This window comes from Heliconius melpomene, chromosome 9 (genome assembly GCF_056956725.1).
Source record: "Heliconius melpomene rosina isolate 202511_hmr_F chromosome 9, ASM5695672v1, whole genome shotgun sequence".
Taxonomy (NCBI): Eukaryota; Metazoa; Arthropoda; class Insecta; order Lepidoptera; family Nymphalidae; genus Heliconius; species Heliconius melpomene.
This window is the reverse complement of record NC_140397.1, coordinates 6205031-6228276: the sequence shown is the minus strand read 5'-3', so window position 1 is coordinate 6228276 and position 23246 is coordinate 6205031. Positions and strand designations below refer to the sequence as shown.

Sequence of the window (23246 nt, the reverse complement as noted above, 5' to 3'; positions counted from 1 at the left end):
TAAAAATATAAATACAACATATATTTGTCTCATTGCAACTTACGGTGGTTTGTTTCTTTGATTCTGCATACCTTCCTCTTCGTACAACTGTCTTCGACTACTGTAGTAATCTGAAAACAAAATACCAATCATTCTTAAAAAATCTGTCTTTACGGTGTATCCCACATATAACAGAGTAGACAGGGATTTAGTGTTAAACACTCTGTTCACCACTTTACGTCAAATTTTCGAGACATTGCATCGCTTTGTATTGTTAACAGAGCGGAAGTAAATCCTTCTCCAAGTGGGAATGCTGATGCATCACGACGACCGTCTTTCACTCTCCATCATCAGGATAACTAATCAAAATGTGTATATACAATATACTTTAATGTAAATACATTTTAAGAAAACAATTGTAACGGCAAATATGCTAATTAAGTTTCTATAATGTTACTAATTGCTCATATTGGCAAACTCATTGTGGTCTGGTTAAAACCGCATTTAGAGCTAACCGCATTGATTTTATTGAATAGAATTTTTAGATGTCAAATAATGTGATGGATTATAGATATTTAAGTTTTTAGCCGATTTCTAATAAAGGAGGTTATAAATTTGATATCATCAAAATATATAACATAAAATAAAACTCTGGCAAGTGTTTGCTGAGAATCCATCACAATTGGATCACATCATAAAAAACAATTAAATTTAAAATGTACAGAAGCCGTTTCATGAGAAATTGGACCAAAACCGGAGCGCTTTAACACCAGGTTTCGCCTTCCCTATCATTCGGAGAAAATCGAGTAGCTGTTTTATACCAAAAAAATAAAATTACCATCATTCCTAGGCGGAGGAGGTCTTGGAGGCTGTTCATCATGAGACATTCCTCGTCTGTTGTCACTTCGTACCGGCGCTGCTACGTACAAATTCTGCCCACTACTGGAATACGGTGACGATAGCGTATCAGTGGTGGGAAACGTGTGGGCGGTGGCCTCTGAAGAGAAATCTGTATGTGGAAAGAAGGTTTTTTTTTATTAAATTAAATAGCATTAAATACATTGTTACTATCCATTAACTATCCAGTCTTATTATTCCAATCGTGGCGAAGGGAACAAGCGAGCGACAGTATATGCGTTATGGGTTCGATTCACACTCCAGCAAAATGAAGTGTTTAAAATTTTCATTTCCTAGCTCTTGTAAAGCGTGGCGTTGAATTGAGTTTTAAAACGTTTTCTATAATGGTTTAAAACATTGATATCACTAACTAGTTTGTAGTTACCGAATTAAAAAAATATCTTCAATTGCTTTAATTAAGAAGTTAAATTAATAAGCATCATTCCTTAGTTGGTCCTTAAACATTATAAAGGGCCAAGGGTACCCAACATTCATTGTAATATATATAATTGTCTAAATATCACATTACGCAAGGCCGTATAAGGTTAAGGATAACGTCAATAATGCAAACGAGTTTAGCTACTACTGTGTCACGGATGCTAGCTCTACTAGGTTTTCTTTAATACAACTAGACGCCCTTGGTTTGCGTGATAATGACATTAGAATGCAATTTTTTTTCTAGATTTACGCTATATCCCGCCTGTAGAAGGATAAGCGGAGGGAACCTAGAGACAATGAAAAGAAACTCTACTCCACGCGCCACTCAATTTACGAGATATTAGGTTTTAAGTTGCGGAACTTAACGCCGCGCTTTGTCTTCTTACAAGAGCGGGGAATGAAAATGCAATGATGAAACACAATGGCCTCAAATGAAACGTAAGTGAAAATGAAGTGAAAAGTAAGTCTTTTTTGTAGGGACTATAAGCATGTAAGAATAAGTCGATCTATTGGTTTTGCAAGGTTGGTAAGATTTTAGACTTTCTTTGGGAACGAAAGCAGCAACAGGAGGACCAAATATTATTAATTTAACATTAAAAACAAGCAACAAGTCATTTCTATTAACAGATTATACCTAAATATACATACCTAGACTACTATAATTATTCTGATTATAGTTTCCATTAGAGACTGTCTCTTCTCTAATAAGTTCTCTAGTGATGACCAAATTAAGTCTATCTTTACAAGATTCGACCAGTTTTTTCGCTTCTTTAAGTGTCATGGCGTCGGTGACCGCTGTATTATTAATACGAGTAATAACGTCTCCTTCACATAGCCCTTGCCCAGCTTGGTTTAATTGTTCTCTCGCTCGCATCGTTAGTTCTTTTACGTAGATTTTACAGCCTAATACTATGCCAAAATCTGTAATAAAAAATTGTTTTATTTTTTTAAAATTTGCAGAGTTGGGAGTTGTGTTTTAGCTCTTATAATTTGTCTATTGAATTAAAAGTAAAGAGATACCTGTAAAAAGCCATGGAGGTATTTTCCACTTTTAATGGTACTTAGAAAATTTTAACTATATCTAGAAACTACTTTATTATTATTAAATAATATATTTTTTTCGTTTTTATAAATTTGTTAAGATTACAAGTTAAATAAATTAAAGATATGTTTTACACAACATCAATGAAAAAATCTTTATTTACTAATTATTTATTCAATTTAAAATGTCGGTTATTCTAAATTCAAAAGATCTACATAGAAGACAAACAAGATGGCCGAAAAAAAGAGGTTTTCTTTAGCGATACAATACATAAAGTTATATTTATGTTTTGAAAGTAAAAAAAAAACTAAAGCACAGGTAACATAATGCCAATGCTCTCATTATGAAATGACGGTGTGCCAGCTCTATGTCGTACGCAATTATTCTAATAGTATAATTACAGTTAGTTGGGCTTGCAGCCAATTATAGTAAATTTAAATACTTAACTTGGTATATGCTTAAAATAGATATTTAGACCTTCACTGCTATAATTTTAAAAAATAAAACTTAATAAGAAGTGAAAATATACTTAAGTTTTGATAATTAGTTTACACAGTAAATATTTCCTTTGTAATTATTATAAATGTAACAGGATTGAACTCTCTTAGCTGTCAAACAAACATCAAAGAGTATTAGCTAACTAAGCTTTACGTTCATATTCCACCATAGCGAAATTATAATAATCTTGTTATAAAAAATAATATCAACATAATATTTTACCTTCTTTCTTCCCATTCCTCGTAAACGCCAGCTTAATAGTGGTTGGGGCTGTAGGCGGCGGGGCTGGAGCTCGTCTCCGTACCACGAGGGAGACTGTCGCTCCTGACTCCCTCAACACTTGTACCGCCCGCGCGTATTCCACATTCTCTAAGGGAACTCCGTTTACGGATACTATTCTGTCGTTTACTCTGTAAATATAGAATGGTAAAGGTTATAAAATATATTTTTTATATTTTTCTTAGTTTCTCAGCATCAAATATTTATTAAATTATACAAAAAAGACACTTATTAGTTTGTTGATAAGTATAAGAATTTTGTTAAGAAAAAATATGAATTTTACTATTTAAAATTCACGCTTTAATTTTAAATAGTACAATTGCACGCCACGTTAGACTTATGGCTATTTAATGGTATAGAATGCGTGACTTATTGTAATAGTTCTACGTCAAAGCATAAATAAAAAAGTGTACTAAACTTCCATTTATTTTACAGATTAAATCAATATTTCCATCTAATTATTATCTTATTGACATTAAAAGACAGCCAGTTATGGGTTCGATTCCAACTTGAGAAAATAAAATATTTTATATTTTAATTGCCTGGCTCTGGTAAAGACAAACCTCGGAAAGCCTCCAGAATTCGGTGAAAAATGAGGAAACATGGAGAATAACATATTATCTCCTCGAAGAGTGGCGTTAAGTTCCGCCAAATATCTATGTATACACTTACTGTAACTTATCTTCCGCGGGACCACCTCTCAGCACGTCGGAAACAGCAATGGAAGGGTCGCCGCTCGCGAAGTGCGGGTTGTCCCTACCCCCAGACACGGCGATACCAAAACCGTAGCTAGGCACCCTGTTTAAACGAACCCTGTGTGTTTCCCAGCCGGAGTTTCTTTCTGCAGTCTGTAAAAATAAAATAATTTTAATTATAATATAGTTCGGTATGTAATAGAATTAAAAAACTATATTTTCCAATTCTATAGTAGTCTATAGTCTTCGGAGACAAAAAAATATTTAAAAATACTATCTTGTAAGATATTTTTCAAAAATACGACTGTAAATCGCTATTCTAGTTCATTTGAAACCTAATTGAACGCACTTCAAATTTAAATCTTATTTAAGGAAATATCTACAAATAATATTTAAAAAATCCTTGGTGTTTTAGGAAAATGCGGCGTTAACTTCCGTAATCCAATGTGAGTAGAATAATCTAGATATTGCTACCTTATTTTCATCTATAGCGCTAAACGCAGTATACCTCCAATTCATATGAATATACAATTAAATATATTTAATTTTAAGAAACGATACGACAAAAGAAAGGTTATCATCATATAATTTTTCAAACCTAACAGTACTCGACCAGTAAGCAGAACTGGATGTGTATTTTCTTTCACAAAGGATCAAAGCAAGTATGTAAACAAAGAAACAAGTTTGAACTGCAAAGTGCAATGGATACCCAACCTGCCCTTCCCTATTTCTCATATTACACTAGAATACCAGTAATGACCTACATTACGCACATTCATTGTTAATTGACTTGTTATACGATTATTTAGCGTTGGATATAAATATATGTGTATAAAAATTATTAAATTATTTTATTTTATTTCAGCTTTACGCTATATCTTGTATATAGCAGGGTAGGCAGAGGGAACCTAGTGTTAAAATAACCAGGTTCCCCCCTTTCTGCCGAATTTTTCTAAGTATTGCGTGTTAAGTCGGAAATTCGGAATTCAACGCCGCACAATGTCTTCTTACCAGAGAAAAGAATATAAATAAATAATAATTTTTTTTTCTAGTTTCTATTAGGGCTAAAAAAATACACAAATGCAGCACTAGGTTTTGTGAGACATAAATAAAATTTTATTATCAATAGCTGTCAATATTTTATTATAGATATGAATTCAAACAGCTTTTAATAAAAATGTACGCTACAAAAAAACTTTTTTTTGAGTCATACCTCATTATCTTATACGTTGATCGTGCTAATTCAAACACAAAAAAAATATAGTGACCAATCTTTACCAGTCTCCGATGACCTCGGAACATTCGCCGAAGATAATACCCCTTTGTACTTCCCTAGGCATGCCGATACCGTTACGTAACTTTTTATAATCTGGTTAGAAATATTACATCGCCATCGATTATCATATTTAAAGAAGGTTTTTCTCAAGCGGTCATTAAATAATTCCTATTTGTGGGTTCAATTCCAACTCCAGAAAATGAAATATTTAATATTTCCATTTTTTCCGCTCTGGTGTCGAGGCTAAACGCGGAATTTAGTTCCGCCACTCAATACTATGCCACAACACTCAATGCCTCCAGAAATAGGTGGAAAATGAGGAACGGAATATTTTGACACTAGGTTCCCCTTGTGTGCCAGCAAATAAGATAAGATTTATATATTTGCATCTCTACAAATGCAATAATGTTCTTATTTATTAGTATTTTTTGTTTTTTCTTTTCTTTTTGGAAAACAAAAAAAATATAAAATGTATTAAGAATTAAGAAGAAATTGTTTAAGATATTTATCGAGATTATAAGAATTGTATCATTTTCGATGTAATAACTAGTATATGAAAAGTTAAAATAATATAAAGAAATCTGTTACAACTTGGATGTAATACGAAAGTAAATGACAGTATCTATTCAAAGTCTTCGAATAACTAAACCTTAGTCATATTTCAAATAACTCCGATAAGAAATGCATCAAAATTCTTCACATCAATCTATTGTTATTCTAAGTTAAGCCATTGCATTCTAATGGTTGGTTGTATCAAGTTGGTATCAAGATTCAATTTGGAGTGTTGACACGATTAGCGGCGTTGAGTTCCGCCACTCAACACGTAGTGCCTCGAAATTTGGGGGAAAGTGGGGAACGTAGTTTCTCTACACTAGGTTCCCTCTACTTACCTTGCTGTATACGAGATACAGCGTCAAGCTGAATTTAATCGTCTATATTTGTTATGCTTATTAATTTCAACTGCATATACATATTATCTTAAATTCCATCAACAAACGAATGACTCATATGAAATGTTCTATTACAGAGAATTTTATGTTATTCCGGTTATATAAAATTTACGTCATGCACTGAATATTAAGTGATACATACATCCGTTTTACAACCTTTTATTAATAGGCTGTGGAAGGATAAAATTATGATAGGATATAATGACATTTATTTTGCCTTAAATCTCAAACAAGTTTTTATGAAACCTTATAATGTTTTAAGCATCTCACGCTTTTTTATATTGACATCGCTTTATTTATTATCAACCTTTATTGATTAGTCATTTCTTCATAGCAGATTTAGATTTGAAGGCTATTATTTGCATAAATACCAATTAGAGTCCGAATTCTTATTTAAAACTTGTCGCAGTCTAAGCTAAGCCAGAGCATAACAGTCATGGATTTACTAATCAAATATTTTTTATTGGCAACAATAAGGTAAATTAATAACCTAAATAACCAAACAATGGCAACATTTAGATATAAATATTTCTTTATACTATTAAATAAAAAATGGCACCCAATTTAGTTCCCACAAAAATATAGTTTGACAGAAAATGTCTATATTTCTTTCGATCATCCGATTAGAGCAACTGTGGTGATAAACACTACCAATTTAGATAGCTTAAATGAGGCAGAAAGAATCAAGAAAAAATACTTGTGGTTGTTGTTAGACTTTTCTAATTAAAGAACTCCACTGTATTGGACCTTTTTGATTAAATATAATTAATTTGCTTAGAAATCTCTTTGATGCGTTAATCAAAATTCTCTCATTGTCCAACGGAAATGTGAACTTTGAAATATTTACGTTTTAAATATTGAGGGTTTCTATATCTAAGGTTTTCAGAATAATTATAGGAGACCAGTCGTGGTGCAGGGGCACAAACGTGTGACATGCTGTGGGTTCTAATGGGGTCGAAGAAATGAAATATTTAATATTCTCATTTCTTCGCTCTGGTATCGAGATAAAAGCGCGGCGTGGAGCTCCGCTACTCAACACGTATAAGGCTGATAAGGCTTCAGGTTTATGAAAAAGTAAAATTTGGATAGATTTTTTTTTTAATAATTTACCCGAATTCGGGGGAAAATGGGAAACAGAGTGTCTTAACACTAGGTTTCGTCTATCACCCCGCTGCTTGTGGAATGCAGCGTGCATCTAATATCCACTTAAGTATTAGCATTCGAAAACAAAAGTTACTTATACGAAATCATTTAATCGCATGAAATATGTTTGAAAGTAGTAGAAGCCGTACCACCGTAAACAGATGAGATTAGTCTCAGAGGACGCAGACTTGAATGAAAATTGAAACCAGAGAAAATTCTATTAGGTAAAGTTGTTAGGATTAACATATTTCAATAATTAAATATTATGGTGGCAAACTCTATTAGGTATAATATAAAAATGCCTAAAAATGTTTACTTTTTAAATTATCTTTATTTAACTAAAAAAAAATTTAATAAATTATTTTTTTCAAAGGCATATTGACTAGGTACATATGTCGCAAATATATAACGAATATCTCTTTAAAAAAAGCATTGTTCTTATCAAATATTAATTTTTAACTATCTAGTACACAATTCTGCTTAAAACATTAAAAAGCCAAACGAAGCAACAAATACTGTCTAGTACATTGTTATCCACGCCTTTCCACGTCTTAACGAGTTCTTGATTATACTTGCATTTGTAAACATCCGACAGCCCACCTCTTAATGTGATAGTGATTTAATTGCAACAGTTTCTATGATGCCATCGTGGAATGGGGTTACGTTTCGGTGTGCATGACCTAAGCGCGAATGTTGTGGCTTCAAATCCCATTCAAAAAATGTTATTTAAGTTAGCCAATGAGAGGTGATAGGGCGTTGATTTATGCTACTCAATACACAATGCCTTAAGAATTCGGCGTAAAGTGGGGAACGGAAATGTCTTAAACGTAGTGTCATAACACTAGAATCCAAGATGCCCTCTGTCTATCCTGATATATGCGGGATACAGCGTGAAGCTAAAAAAGAGATTAGATAATCTGCGATGTCAATTGATACATGATCTCCTTAGCTTAGGTGTCAGAAATATCTGGGCGTCCAAATGTAACTGTCATAGATTGACGTCCAGATTGAAGGAGGTGCCTTCTTGCTTACCCCCTTCGTGTGTTCTGCATAAATGGTGATATTGGCTCTCAACTGGCATGTTCGGAACGCCATAATCAAATAAGAGCGTAATCTTCCGGACAAAAATGTCAGTAAAATTCTGTTTTATATTAAGAATCCTTGTTTTAGCTCTATTTCTTGCAAGCTAGACCAACCAATAAATATTACCTATTTACAAATACGAATTACCTTATACCCTATCTAATCAATATCAATGAATGTCAATATGATATCTTCAAAAAACATTATTATATAATATATTAAAGCAGTAAATCTTCACATTGCGAAGTCTGGATATGCTGTAAGGCCATAAAATGCTCCTACGCAAACCCAAATACGTCTCCACTTATGCAACAAACGTTGTTTACTTGAGATTTTTTATATAGATAATTTTAAAAATGTAAATAAAAGATTGAAAATCAAAATACAGAGGATTCTTTATACAAATATGCCATTCAAGCACTTTTGAATCAACAAGTTACTATTTAACTATTATTTCTGTAGTGTCAACCCAAGAGTTACCACCGTTGACCTAATAATGCTATGCGTGCTACTAAGAGAAAAGCAATGAATATAATTATTGTTTTTATAGAAAAAAAAGAATCCGACGAATTGAGAACCTCCTTTTTTTGAAAGTCGGTCAAAAATCTCAACGCCAATCATGTATGACTTTTAAAGCTCATAATTTAATTGATGTTTTTTAGCTCTATGCCCTATACCGCATATAACAGGGTAGGCAGAGAGATTTTTGAGGCATTGTGTGTTGAGTGGCGGAACTGAGAACCAGAGCAAGTAAATAAAAAAATATAAATAATCATTTTTCCTAGTGGAAACCGAACCGTAGCCATCGCGTTTACCCTCAAACGCTTGTGCTACTGGGCCGCGACGACCATGTTGGCATGGTGTTTTGTCAACTTAAAAAAATCTTTCTTATGCATTAATAAATAACATTAAATATTTATAATGCATTTTATTCAAAGAATACCAGTGTACACACCTTTCGTATGACCTAAACTAAGCACGTTAGGCGGAACCGTAACTACCTAAAGAAGCAGTTTGCCTTCTCACCAATAACTAATGAGATTACAGAGTACATATAGACCCACATTTACATTTTATCCAGTGCCTGGCTTTAATTTTTAAATTTTATTTCTAGCATAAACGTATTTAGAAAAACTAAAAATTTTAATAAGTAAGTCGGATGGAATAAAAACATTACAAATATTAAAGTTTTAGATTAATAATAATCTTTCCTAAGCTTTTTTTTCATAAATATGAAACCATATCAGATAATTAAAAACAATAATTCCTATTTATCATTTAGTTATATTTTTCATTCAATAGTAATTTACTTCATATTAATATTATTAATAATGTTGTTATTAAATTAAAATATAAACAAACCTGTAATTTTTCAAATCCAAAGTTATCCAACTTCATTGTAGAGTAAAATGTGTCCATGAAAAATTAACTGCACTTATCACTCGGTAAAATTGACACAATTTATATTTTAGGCACATGTGTTTCGTAGGTTTGTTTTTTTTTTAATATCAAACTTTAAAAGGCACAAATGTTTAGTCATAAAGCATTATTTATGATAATAAATATATAAAAAAATATGTTAAATTTACCAATAAGTTCACTTTAAAATAATTTTGTTATTTAATTAAAAGAAAAAAATATTTAATAAAATTATTATAATCGTATGCAGAAGGTTCTATCGTAGGCGTCCGCCGATGACGCCGCGTCGCGCCATATGAGATTACAATTCTACCTTGTGCTTGTTTAAACTTCGAAGGCAGTATCATTACAGTGCTAAGTTCAAATTAAAATGGATACTATCGGTTTTTTATTTATTTTCTTTTATAACAGCTTATTAACATATGACCGCGTTTAACATGTGATAGAGATATAGAGAGATCTGTAAGAGAATAAGTGAATATGTAGACTTGAGTGGCAAATTTCTCCTGTTTACATTCACCGCTATTTGCCTAAATCGATATCACCCGTCGTTTAAATACGCAGAAGACCTCAAATCGAATTCCAGCTATTTCACAAAGCTGTCGCGTACGCAGTAAACATTGTACGGCATCGTTATTCAGCCCGCAATCCTATACATGGCGAGCCACTTTGCATACGTACTCAAATTAGACCCTATTGTGGAGAATATAGAGTGTTAATTATATTATAAACGCATTCCACGGCTGAAGGTATTAGTGGCTCACTTTACAGACAATGACAATGTAAGTATATTCTATGCTTCGCAGTTCTACTAAATTTAATGGAAAACAATGACTATAAGGCTTAACAACTAAAGAATATATTGGCGTTTTCAAATACCTGTTGAATCGATATACTAAATTGTAATTCGACACATGTCAGCGATTCAAGTAGGTATATTAAATAGTTTTTGTCACACACGTTTGTTTGTATGGTAATAAAAACAAAAGAACAAATAATGAATTATTAAAATAAATATAAGTATAAATTTACATTCTTAATTTTTTTATTTTTTTGTCTGTACGTTTGTGCACGCTAATCCTAGAAATGGTTAAGCCGATTATAAGACAATTTTACTATTATATTTTGGAAAACTTCTTTTAACAGATTCGTTAGTTTTTAATTTATGAATATTGTCTTTAAAATTATTGTTTTTTAGCTCTGTACCTCACCACTTGACACCTGTAGAATTCGGCGGAAAATGGGAAATGCAGTGTCTTAACACTATTTTCTCTCTGCCTACCCAGCTATCGCGCACATAGCATAAAGCTAAAAAAATAAAAATTCTAATTAAATCAAGATGTTTTATTTTTATCTTAGATGTAAATTACAATAGTGGAAACTTTACATTAAAACAAAATCTGTCCTGAATGTGTTTATTTATAAAAGTATTTTTGCAGTACATTATAAGGCAATTTCCTAAGCAACAAGATATCATACATATTAAAATTGTAGTCTTAAGAAAAGACATACATTTTATAAAAGAAATTAATTTAATATATCTAAACAATAATACAATATGAGTCAATTCTGTACATCGAATATAAATTATAAACTAAAAGAAATGTCTACATATAATTATATTATATAACTGTACTGTTTAGTGTACAAAATAACATTATCTTGTTTGTCAAATAATTTATTTAGTTGGATAACCTTCTAAATGCGATATATTAGTGCCTTTAAAGTCTATGATTTCGTCAGGATTGGATTTCAATTGTTGTACTAAAGAAATTTTATTAAATCGGACTGTATTAAGATTTTCATTTCGCAAATATCTCACTTTGTCAATAACTTTATTCCTTAAGTTTGCTCGTGTTTTAGGATCTTTTAAGATTTCTGTCAGTTCTTGTATAGTTTCTGGCAAATCGGGTTCAACAGTCTCATAATCAATTTCAATATGTTCATTTGAATGTTGATATTTATTTTTACTATAGTTTGAATTACTGTAACTGCATATATGGTTTTCCAATTTTGTGTCTACATGTGATAATTTTTCACCATCTTCTGTAAATAAAATCTTTTTATTAGGGACACATTTACATTCTTGGTGATAGCTTTCATCAGAATTAAGTTTTCTTCTTTTACAATTCGTAAACTCATTTTGCTCGTCTAAATCCAGCAAATGCCCGTATTTTCTTTCAATTTTTGTTATCACTGATTTGCATCTTTTGTAAACTGTTTTTAGTTCTTCTAAATCTTCCTTGGATATGGACGAAATTACTTGATTGCTTTCAGGAGACGATGATCTTTGTTTAAATCGTTTATTTTCAGCAGTTCTTCTTTCTTTTTCTGTATTTTCTGTGACATTTTCATTATTAATTATTTTAGCTGGTTGTTCTTTTATTTCCCGTACATGATTTTTAAGAATAACATATTTTTTCGATTCCATTAACGTGTGTTTTTGGATTCTAGTTTCCTCTGGTGCCTCAGACTCTAATTGTACAACCATTTCACAGAATTCAAACAATTTTTGAATATTTTTTTACGATAGAGCACATAGACACTGACTTCTTTCTTTTAGCAATATTTTAAAAGTTAATTAAAAGGCACTATTTCACAATAATAATAGCACGTGCAATTTGACACATTTGACAATTCATACTTAATTAAAACTTTGCATAGTGATGCCAATAATTACATTGATTGTATTGAAATCTATAGAAAATATCACAATTATTATTGCACTTCCTAATTTTGAGGTTATATTTCAAAGCTTGTATCTTCACTAGACGAAAATTTGGTTAATTTTGAAGCGAAAAAGATGAATCACACTATACAGTTTAATAAATTACCTAAACAAGTAGATTTTTATTCGATATTTTGTTCACTTTCATGACTACATCACTACGCATACGATACCAACTGCGCAATATCAATGAGAAAATGGCCGCCGCCTCATGCTTGCCAACACCTAACAAATAAATCGGATACTCGCTCCTTTATATTATGTTAAGTTGTGTTGAGATAACTTGTTAAATATATATTTAAATATACAATTTATACAAGACTAGCGGACGCGCGCAGCTTCGCTTACGTATTTAGGGGTGAATTCTAATAAACCATGAAACATGTGTTCAATTAAATATTTTTAAGAGTCTAAATTTAATTTTTTTTAAAAATCGGTGGCGATTTAAGAATTTTTCCATACAAACTTTCAACCCCTTATTTGCACCCTTATGGAAAGAATTCTAGAAAACTATGAAACACGTGTTCAATTAAATACTTTTAAGAGTCTAAATTTCAAATTTTATAAGAATCGGTGCCGATTTAAATTTTTTTCCATACTAACTTTCAACCCCTATTTCGCCCCTTTAGGGTTAAAATTTTTCAAAATCCCTTCTTAGTGGATGTCCAGATTATGAAAGTAAACATCTATGCAAATTTCACGTTTCTACCATCAGCGGTTACGGCTGTGCGTGCGTCTTACCTCAGTCAGTGAGGACAAGTCCTTTTATATATATAGATAACAATTTTTAATCATAATGTAAAGTTCATTAGTGCTTTACGCATAACATATCCTAAATAAGTATATTATTTTACTATATCAGTCTTAATGTTTTACATTAAGATTTTATAAGGATATGTAAAAATACAATGTATAAATTTTCATATATTATGTTTTTAACGAAATGAATCTTTTGATATTTTCAAACTATTAATTTAATAAATTGTATTAGTGAGTGAAAAAAATATTACCTTAAATAAAAATTATATACCTGTACAAAAAGTTGCTTACAAAATGAAGAAATTGTTAATTAGTTTATAGAAATAATAAATAAGACAAAACTAGCTGAATCTCACATATAGCTCTATTTTTGAGATTTTTTGTTATGGAACTCAACACAACATTTTTTCTTGATATTATATTGAGAAAATAATTAATTCCTTCAAGTGGAAATCGAACCTACAACCTTCGCTTCTGGTCAGTGATCCACATCAGACTCATAATAAATATCTTAAAATTAATAGTAATAAGCAAATATAAAACATTAAATCAAAGTAATAAGCAAGTTGTGGCCATCATGGGGCTGTGTGACAATGTCTTTGTCTTGACAAAGCAATGGGAAGCATAAGTAGTTAAATCCCTGCACACAAAATAAATTATTCTCTTTTTGTCATAGTATGTAAAAACAAAGTGGCATTGAGTTTCATAGCACTCGTTAACATTTAGTGTCTCAACATGTGGAGAAAATTAGAGCACATAATGTCCTAATTCTAGATGCTTTCTGGCTAGTTTGCTATATAGTGGTACAAATCATAATAATAAAAAAACTAAGTTATTTTTGTTATTATATTTTATTAATTTTTATCATCTTTATTTTTTCGTTTTTTCTTTTTTTTTGGTACATAATCCTCATGACTTTCTGTTTCTTCCAGTATTTCCTTTCCAATTTTTATTTTTTCCTTTTTATCTTTCTTTTTTTTCTTTGATTCAACAGGTTCATCTATTTGTTCCTCTAATTGTATCTTATGTTTTATTTTCTTTGATTTTTTCTTTTTTACAACTTCTTCACTATTTTCAATATCTTCAGACAATGGCTGTGGGGTATGATTTATCTCTTCCTGAATATTGTCTTTCTTAGATTTTTTCTTTTTCTTAATTTTATTTGTATTTTCGGTCTGTACATCTACTTGAGGTTCTTCAACTAAGCATTGTTTACTTTTATTTGTACTATAAAATGAAAATGGCTGGCTGTCGCAGTTATTTATATCTTCATTTTTAATCTCATTATCTAGAGTACTTGAAAATCCTTTGAAAGCAAAATCAGATATTTCCTCATCTAAAGATTCTTTATTTTCTATATTGAGTAATTTGCTTTTAGATTTAATAGCAGCCATTTTATTCTTAAAATAGTCATCCATATTACCCTTCTCTGTGAAAATTTGTTCTGATTTTCTAAGATGTTCCTTGGCTTGGCTCAGCTCTTCTTCTTTGTTTTCTTTAAAACTTTTCTTCCCAAAAATGTTTGCCAAGTCTTTATCACTATAACGAGAGATATCTTTCCCTCTAGTGAATTTATGATAATGTATGCGAGCTTTACTCTTTTTTGATTTCACTTCTAAGGAAACACCACTATGTAAGCTTTCTTTATTGTCATCCCCTAAAAATAATAAACTTTAATAAGTATTTATCAATTATATCAATTCATATTTATTTTATATAGGAGACAACAAAATGATATCTAAAAGAAAAAAAATGAGGTTGTTGTGACGCAGGGGCACAAGTTTGTGACTACAACACTAGGTTTTCCTCTGCATCCTACAAAGGGATACAGCGTTAAGCTGATTTTATAAAAAGAAAAAAAGAAAATCAAACAAAAATAAACATATCATAACACTTGCACTTACCATTAGACAAATTTGCAAGTAAAGCGTTAAAATCATCTTCATGTTTTGTCCACTGGTCGTTTTTGTCCTCAAATCCAAGTCCTTTTTCATCGTTTTTGTATCTGGCCACTACATGCTCAACAATACCATTTTCTTTCGCACCTAACCCCTTTCCTGTACTCCAACCCATCTTTTCTAGCATTCGCTGACCAAATTTATTTACATCATTACTCCAGTCGTTATTTTTTGCACGTAAGTTAATAACTTTTTGCTTACGACGAGGGCCCGCTAACATAGCCATTACATAAAAATATTAAGTTAAAAACTTCGATTAAGCAATACACATGTTCACGTGTTATTCTTGTCAAAATGGACGTCACAGAGCACAGACTTCGAATCACCTTCGAATCAAAATGTCAGATTGTTAGATCTGAAGTTCGTGCGTGTACGAAGCAAAGCCGCTTTCTATTGGTTGATACGGACACAGAGTAGATAATACAGACAGTGCAGTATACCGGCTTTACGTTTCATTTCACGTAAAATGATATTATTTTCGTTATTATTAAAATTGTATGATTCCGAAATCATATTCATGTAATAGCTGTTTAAATAAAAATTCTAAAAGCGAGATAGAAGTTTATTAAAATAAATGTTATATATTGAAGACTTTGGGGCACAGTGGCATACATGTGGATATAAAAGCGAAGGTTGTGAGATTGAATTCCACTCGGAGAAAGAGATTTTTCAAATTTTCATTCATCCATTTTGTTCTTTTATTCGTTCTGGTAATGTGGCAGAGCGCGGCGTTGAGTTCTGCCACACGCAATGCCTATACTACTATACTACTACTTAGTAGCCGCCTAGAATGGAATTTAGACCACTAGCACAAGCTTGTCTTTAATTTAAAGAGTAGATATTATAATGAAGGGAAAAAAATCGATAGTGTTGTTTGATAGAATATTAAGTTGTTATTTTTGGTAGAATTTCGAAACGAACACTGGGGACTTGTTTGCTAAAATATATAGAACTTTTTTGATTAATTTTCCTTTTGCGTGTTATTTTCTCTGGTTTACTAGAAAAAAATTATAATAACATTCTATAACTACATGGTATCTAATTTGCTACAAAATAGTCATACGATATTGTAATATCTGGCGAGAAATATCAAATCGGCACAGCTGGCTACGCCCACATATTTATTAACAATGACCATTGACGACTGAATTTATAATGATATGGAAATCTATTCATTAGGCATAGAAATATAATTCATTGCGAGGCCAATTTAGGTTAAGCACCATCTCAATAAGCAAAATAGAGTAATATAAAAATATTTTTCCAAAGATAATTAATATATTTAACTAAAAATTATATTTGTTATTTTTAATACAGAGATTTTTTGCATAGAATAATTATTTATCACTAGCATAAGCTTATACACAGTTTACAGTATGTCTTGTTGTTATTGAAAGTGATGATTTAAGTTTGAATCCCACACATAGGAATAGGAATAGTTTTATAATATTTCTCGTTTGCATAATTGATTTACGGGAATTTAAATTATAATTTTTGAATATTTATCTAGAATACACAACGAAATGTAAAAATTACATTAAAATATATGTTTTTTTTCCGCTGTGCCATTGCATACACCTAGTGTGTTACCGCATATAGGAGGAAGGACAACGGGAACCTAGTCATCACACTCCATTCTCCAATTTTCCACTGAACTTCGAGACCTTGCGTGTTGAGTGTCAAAACTCAACACTACGTTTTATCTTATTACCAGAGAGAACTAATGAAAATATTAAATTATTCATTCCTCAGAGTATACATCGAACCCTGAATCGAATGATTGACCATTGCGATTTTCATATGTTTTTAACTGAACCACGCAACTGACTTAACCGAGCTGACCGGTCCGCAGAAAGTAAAAGTCGAATCGGGTGCAATCATATTATGCAAAGATTAATATGCGCTTTCCACTCGTTTGCTGTCGTCTGTTGAACAACCCCCATTAGAGTGATGTTTATTGGTGAAGGCCATGTTTATGAAACAATTTATCATAAAATCATGACTGTCTTTAAGCATTTTGTATGTTGACAAGTTTATACATTATTTTGTCTAATTAATTTTTATTTTATATTGTGTGTGTGTGTACATATTAAGGCGTTTTATTGAACTGTCTATCATATAGCTAATGCCGCTACCCCCTAGGGTGTACGCGGAACCAGTGAATAACATATCTTCTAGCTTCACGCTTTATCACGCTTGGCGAAATAGCCATAGAGAACGGCACGCCAAGCGCTATGTACTATGCATACTTCTTTCACATCAACCTCTCCAGGGAGGTCCTCAAGTTTCTTACGTGACCTCGAATATCGTCGATTCTGTGTTCTCGGAGGTCAACTGAGGTCTCCTCTTGCCTCTGTCTTCTTTGCAATTTAAAGACATATCATGTTTTTTAATATCGGGCCAATATTATATTTATAGGTACAGAATTTGAGGTATTTTCATATTTTGTCTGAAATCACTTGAAATACTCGTATATGTTAAATTTTGTTAATTTTTTATGAAGAGTCCGTTTAGTTTAAATGTCGAGTTAATTATTAACTCATCGTTGTTGCTTATAAGGTGTTAAATTTCCAATTTCCATCAACTATAATACCGGTTGTTAAGAAAGCTGTATAGTGTCTTCTCGAGAAAATCACTGCTTCGATAAATTTCAAGTTTAAATAGGTACCTACCTACATTCGTAGCGACATGTTGAGGCCAGTCGTGGCGCTGAGAATTTCGAGTGTGACTGTGAACGCGACAGGTTGTGGATTCGATTCCCGTTCGAGGAAATGTAATGTTCAATTTTAATTTCTTCGCTTTTGTGTGCTGGCGGCGATGAGTCCTGCCAGCCAACACGCATTGCCCCCAGAATTCGGTGGCAAATGGGGAACGGAGTGTAGTAACACTTAAGTTTCCCCTGCTCCTTTTACCTTTTGCCCCTGTTTCGACACCAGAGCAAAAAAATGAAGCAGCGACATATTTCATTTCCTCGAGTTGGAATCGAACTCACAACCTGTCGCGTTTACAGTCGCGCTTTGTACCCCTGCGCAACAAATGGCCTATAACATTTTAAGGTAGTCGTAAAATAAGTTATAGGTAAGTTACGTACTTGACTCTGGCATAACCATATAATAAAGCATACTCATCCTCGTACTCCAAGGCATGAACCGATGAACCTGCCAACTAACGTGATATATGCCAGCCGTCAGTCACTCTTGAAAACTTTCATCCAATGAAAGCTGTCCGAACTTGTTTATTTAATGACTAGAATTTATCCGCTTTGTGAGAAGCTTGACTTTTAATTATTATAATGTTTTTTTTTATAAATATTAAATAGAATATATAATAATCGAATATGATTTATTGATAACCAATGACATAATTATTCAATTTTAATAACTTTACATTATGTATAAGTTGTACATCATATAATTCCTATTTCCCAATATTTCACATACCTATCTGTGTATATTAGACTTTTTAAAGAAAATGTTTGAAAACATAAAAATAGAAAATTGGAATCATCACTAGTGAAGGATTTGAGTTTAGAAACATTACATCCTTTTAGACATGTCCCAACAAGTCCAATTATGTAATTATAAAATGCAATCTAGACCTTAACTGCCGTTTAAATACTTGCAAGGTACGAGTGAAGTGGCAAGTGTGCAACCGTAGTTATTTTCGCGATTACCAACAGGAAGTCTAGCTAACAGCGGTGACCTATATCGGCGATTTATACCGAATTCTATTTATGATATGTCGCCAAATCTTACCTAAGATAATATATGATATATTTAGTTTTTTTTGAATGGGCAATAGACTAGAATGGGGTGGGCACTGCCGATCTGAAATCCCACTTATACCTACACTCATGGTATTATTGTACTGAATATTTTCAGTTAAATTTTAACTGGTTTTAAGCAACACATAAGCTATATAATAATTCAATCTTTTATCTTAAATCAATTTCCTATTTTTAACGATAGTCACTAAGAATACCTCATGAACCAATATTGACATTGAGATTAAAAAATCATACGGATCAACTAGTTAATTGAATTACTTTACGGATTAAATGTATTTCAAATCCGAATTTATGAGCGCGTCGGATATTTTTTAACGTGGGAACGACGATGACTCACTCACTCACAAGCACAGTATAAAACGTGATAAGTCTGGACAAACTAAACATGATATCTTCCAGGTATTAAAGACCAAAATGATGTGATAAAAACCCAAAGTCCACAATTAGAAGAGTTAACGGTGTATCTCGGAGGCTGAAGGCTCCGAAGGCGAAGAAAAATAAAGTAAAAAAAGGGTAAATTATTTGCAGCCCGACCGCTTTGCCGTCGACAGCTGCGAATTGGCGCGAAACTGGTTTTGGCGGGAGCGGTGACGTCATCTGACATGTGCCTTCGATTTTGAACAATCCCAGCAAAAAATGGAATCTTTTTCAACTCGATGATCCATTTGATTTTACGGCTCCTTATTGTGTTAGTGCTTTATGTTATCTGTGTGTGTTGTTATATAGATAACTAATTCTTGAATGTATATGAGATAATGTGAAAGAAGTAAAAAAGAGGTTATCTAATATTATGTAATTTTTTATTAATATTTTTTTTATTTTGTAACCATATTATAATTTGAAGATATCAGATATTATTTTATTAAATAAAAATATCCTTCTATTAATTTTCGTATCATTAGTTAGAGAACGAATCGAAAGTGAATTTATCTTATTTCTATGTAAAGGCTGCTCTAAATAAATATTATAATGTTATTGATTAAATCTACTTGGATAATATTTGAATAAGTAAATTAATAAATTCATTTTAGGTCAATCCAGCAAAAACGTAAATTTGAGTTATTGTATGTTATATTTTTAAATTAAAGAGAAAACAAATAGAACAAGTAAATAACCAAGGGAGATAATAACAATTATTAACAATATTTATTAGTTTATATCTATTTGTTCTATATGATTTACTTTCTTAGATAGAAAAACGATGAAAAGAGTGATTTTCGCTTAAAGGGTAGACTTTCAAACTACATAATGAAAAAATGCTAGTCTAAATAATTTTCTAAATTTAAGTATGTAAGTATGTAAATAAAAATGATGCCTCTCAAAACATTTCCAAGAGGCACAGGTTCAAATCCCGCTACTGCATTCTACGAACTGACGTTAAACGCGTACTATTACTATAACAACAAGTGATTGTGATCATCATATAATTACAAATATTGTATAATGTGGGAACTATGTTTTTTAAATATACTTTGTAAATAGCCATTATACTAGAATATAATGGAATTCAGAATCATGGATGTGTGATAAGGAAGTCAAAAACATTGGGAAAAATAATAAACTTTTTATCATTACATCGGGCCGGGTGTTATTTAAAACTCATATTTTTACGATGTAAAAATGTATAAGGTTGCATTTGTTTATTTTTCATTGAAAAAGTATTGATTTCTGAAATATGATTCACTTCAGAGTTACAGATAACGTTCTTGCTATATGTATCTTTGATAATTGTGAATATATTAAAAGTTTATATAAAAACAAAAATTTTAAATGACAAAATGATTACACTCAAAATTTATTTCACCATTTCAGTTTTAATTACTTTTGAGTCCACATATAAGAATCAGAAATTGACAAAACTTTTTCTCAAAATCAACCCTGACCTTTCAAGGCAGAACAAACACTCGCACAATTTAACCGTGAAAACAAACAAATAATTGGGGAGTCATTGCACTTATTCATAGGCAGGTACGAGTATGCACGGCAAACGTGTTTCGCCCCATCGATACCTACGACTTACCTGAGACTCACTCCGGACGTGGTTCAAATTGTTTACTAATCCGTTGTCCGTCATTGGCTCCATCTCTGTATCATTATTCTCTCACTGGACGAAATCACTACACATCAGTTTAAAACTATTTAAAACTACAAAAATTTTAACTTAAGTAATTTAAACAACACTAAATAGCACTAGCACAGCCGATGAACGATAAAGCTCACAAGATAACAATTAAAAACAATTTGTCGATTGCATTTAGTGAACGTAACTTGAATCATTGTTGTAAAGTCCAAAACTTGAGGCTGTGATTTCCACCAGCACGTCCGTCCGATCCTAACTAAGGACGCCAGGCGGCGAAAAGTTAACCGTGCGTGATTTCTCGGGACTTTCAAAACCAAATGGTCATATACGCTATCAATCTTTGCATACCAGAGTTGTGAGTTGAGATGGAAGGTGTGGAGGTTCGCGTTGGCAGCGAGAGGGAAAGGGACGACGCCAGAGCAGGTACTCTGACTCGAAGTAGGCGAACAGTATCTACAGGTTTTGCTCCCACTACAAGGCGCGGACTCGGAGGCTCAGAGCTTGAAAGTTGTAGTTGAAAAACATAATAGCTCTGCGCACTCGTCACTAGACAGGCCACTTTTTACTATTCGACGACTCTAGAGTCGACTCGCTTCCATTTTTAAATATAAAATGTAGTTTAAGCTAACTTAAAAAGTTTAAGTTTAACTGAATTACTAACATTTGATTTCATTTCATTTTGTTATTATTATTTTTATTGAAGATATTTTATCGGCGCTTTAAATCAAAAAAGAAATTATTGACCCTATCGATAGGTTGAACCGGTTCAATGCATCTCTGGTGAAGGCCGTAAAGGCACGATCCTCCACGGGACTAATGCTTCATTAAAAATAAAACGTGTTTTAATTTTAAGCTCTAAAACATTTTATTAAGGTCCTAAGTGAGAGTAGTGGCCAAATAGCTTTGAGGTCTATTTTGAATTTTAAAAATATTCGTCTAGCACAGTATACACACACTGCTAAAAGAGCAAAGGTTTCTTACCTGAAATCCATGTAATTTATGTTCTGATTTTCGTACTATAATTTTATACTAAAGTAGCAACATTTATTATTAACCAAAACATATAATACTAGTTTAATTGTTGCTTAAAGTAAAAACTTTTATTCTATAAGTGTAGAAAAGCTTCCAAATATTATCCATTTGAAAATGTTTAATTTTGAAACCAGTTATAAAAAGATTATGCAACATTGTTTTCGTATTAATATCTTATTATGTATTTCATATAAATCATCTTTAATATTTATAAGTTTCCAATGTATAATTTAGTTAATTTTCCATGGTTATTTTATATGGTATAGTCGCTGCTGCATTAGTTGAAAATGCAAGTGAAAGTTCTTACACAACCATGCTTCTTATGTGCTCTCGACTATAAGTCAAAGTTAAGGTAACATAAATATTCAATTTATTATTATGCGAGATCAATGAACTCTTATATTTTAACAAGTTTGAAATGTGTGTTGTTATTTTTTTTCTATAATATTTATAATAATAATTTAATGTTTGTTTTTGTCAATTATTATAGTAATTTTCTATAAAATATTGATTTATTTTTTCATTGTTAAAGTTGCTATTTTTAATTATGGCGTTCTGAACGTGCGTAGTTCACACGTAGTTTTTTTTTTTTTCAAAATATAAACGTCTTACAATGTCAAATAATCAAATGTCAGTAAAATGTCAAAAACTATCAATAATGAGATGAGTACAAAATTATTTTTGTAAATAATCTATTTAAGATAAAAATAGAGGACTTCGTTAAATTTATTGTTATTGCATTATTTGATTATGAAATTTAAATGTATTAGATTTGCTTAGGTTAGTATTACTTGCTAATATTTTGGTAGCATCAAAAATTGGTAATGTTCAAGAATTGGACCTACTCGTACATGAAGTTATTTTAACTGCAATATACCTTTCAGAGATTTTTTAATGATTATTTTTTATTTGAAACCGTTTACATGTTAATTTGACAAATTATATTGGAACAAAGATGTTGATAAGACCTAGAGGTAACAAACCACCACATTTATGGCGTTTAACGCCGTTAAAAGATTTTTTATCCGTCTCCAAAGACCGACTTTCAGTATTGGGAAATTTAGAAGAAAGAAATAAGAAAGATTTCATACAAATGGTAGCCGCAGTTATAACGTCAACGATGGCAGTGTTATATTCGTTTGGACGTTTTGAGCCAAAAAGAAAAGTAACATCAATTGTTAAACCAGAAGGTCCTAAAGTAAT

At 31.6% G+C, this 23246-nt stretch overlaps 3 protein-coding genes across 10 annotated transcripts in view; all 3 read right to left on the bottom strand.

Annotated features, from left to right (window-relative positions):
* The window catches only part of pyd (zonula occludens-like protein polychaetoid), a 91617-nt gene that overhangs the window by 19237 nt on the left and 49134 nt on the right, over nt 1-23246 (bottom strand). For 6 of the 8 annotated variants that reach the window (XR_014878257.1, XM_085190450.1, XM_085190453.1 and 3 more), the window contains 5 exons: nt 3806-3981; nt 3077-3264; nt 1963-2235; nt 818-988; nt 44-110 (listed from right to left, as the gene is read on the bottom strand). Coding sequence is in view for 7 of the 8 variants with exons in the window: in XM_085190450.1 (XP_085046576.1) it covers nt 44-110; nt 818-988; nt 1963-2235; nt 3077-3264; nt 3806-3981 (875 nt within the window). In the remaining variant the exon portion in view is untranslated. Of the gene's footprint in view, nt 1-43; nt 111-817; nt 989-1962; nt 2236-3076; nt 3265-3805; nt 3982-9642; nt 9965-20951; nt 21333-23246 lie in introns of those variants that run through there. The other 2 variants (XM_085190455.1, XM_085190456.1) reach the window with 2 other exon arrangements.
* On the bottom strand, nt 11101-12659 carry LOC146536371 (uncharacterized). The gene has a single exon (XM_085190459.1). The coding sequence runs from the start codon at nt 12188-12190 to the stop codon at nt 11378-11380; it is 813 nt and encodes a 270-aa protein (XP_085046585.1). The 5' UTR covers nt 12191-12659; the 3' UTR covers nt 11101-11377.
* LOC146536370 (PIN2/TERF1-interacting telomerase inhibitor 1-like) lies at nt 14019-15483 on the bottom strand. Its single transcript, XM_085190458.1, has 2 exons — nt 15091-15483; nt 14019-14843 (listed from the first exon to the last, which is right to left on the bottom strand). The coding sequence occupies exons 1-2, from the start codon at nt 15368-15370 to the stop codon at nt 14041-14043; spliced, it is 1083 nt and encodes a 360-aa protein (XP_085046584.1). The 5' UTR covers nt 15371-15483; the 3' UTR covers nt 14019-14040.

Bases quoted from the DNA above. Each gene is read 5' to 3' on its own strand.
- LOC146536371 (XM_085190459.1), bottom strand. From the start codon at position 12,190: ATGGTTGTACAATTAGAGTCTGAGGCACCAGAGGAAACTAGAATCCAA.
- LOC146536370 (XM_085190458.1), bottom strand. From the start codon at position 15,370: ATGGCTATGTTAGCGGGCCCTCGTCGTAAGCAAAAAGTTATTAACTTA. The intron at 14,844-15,090 runs GTAAGTGCAAGT...TATTATTTTTAG, and splicing joins ACTTGCAAATTTGTCTAATG to GGGATGACAATAAAGAAAGC.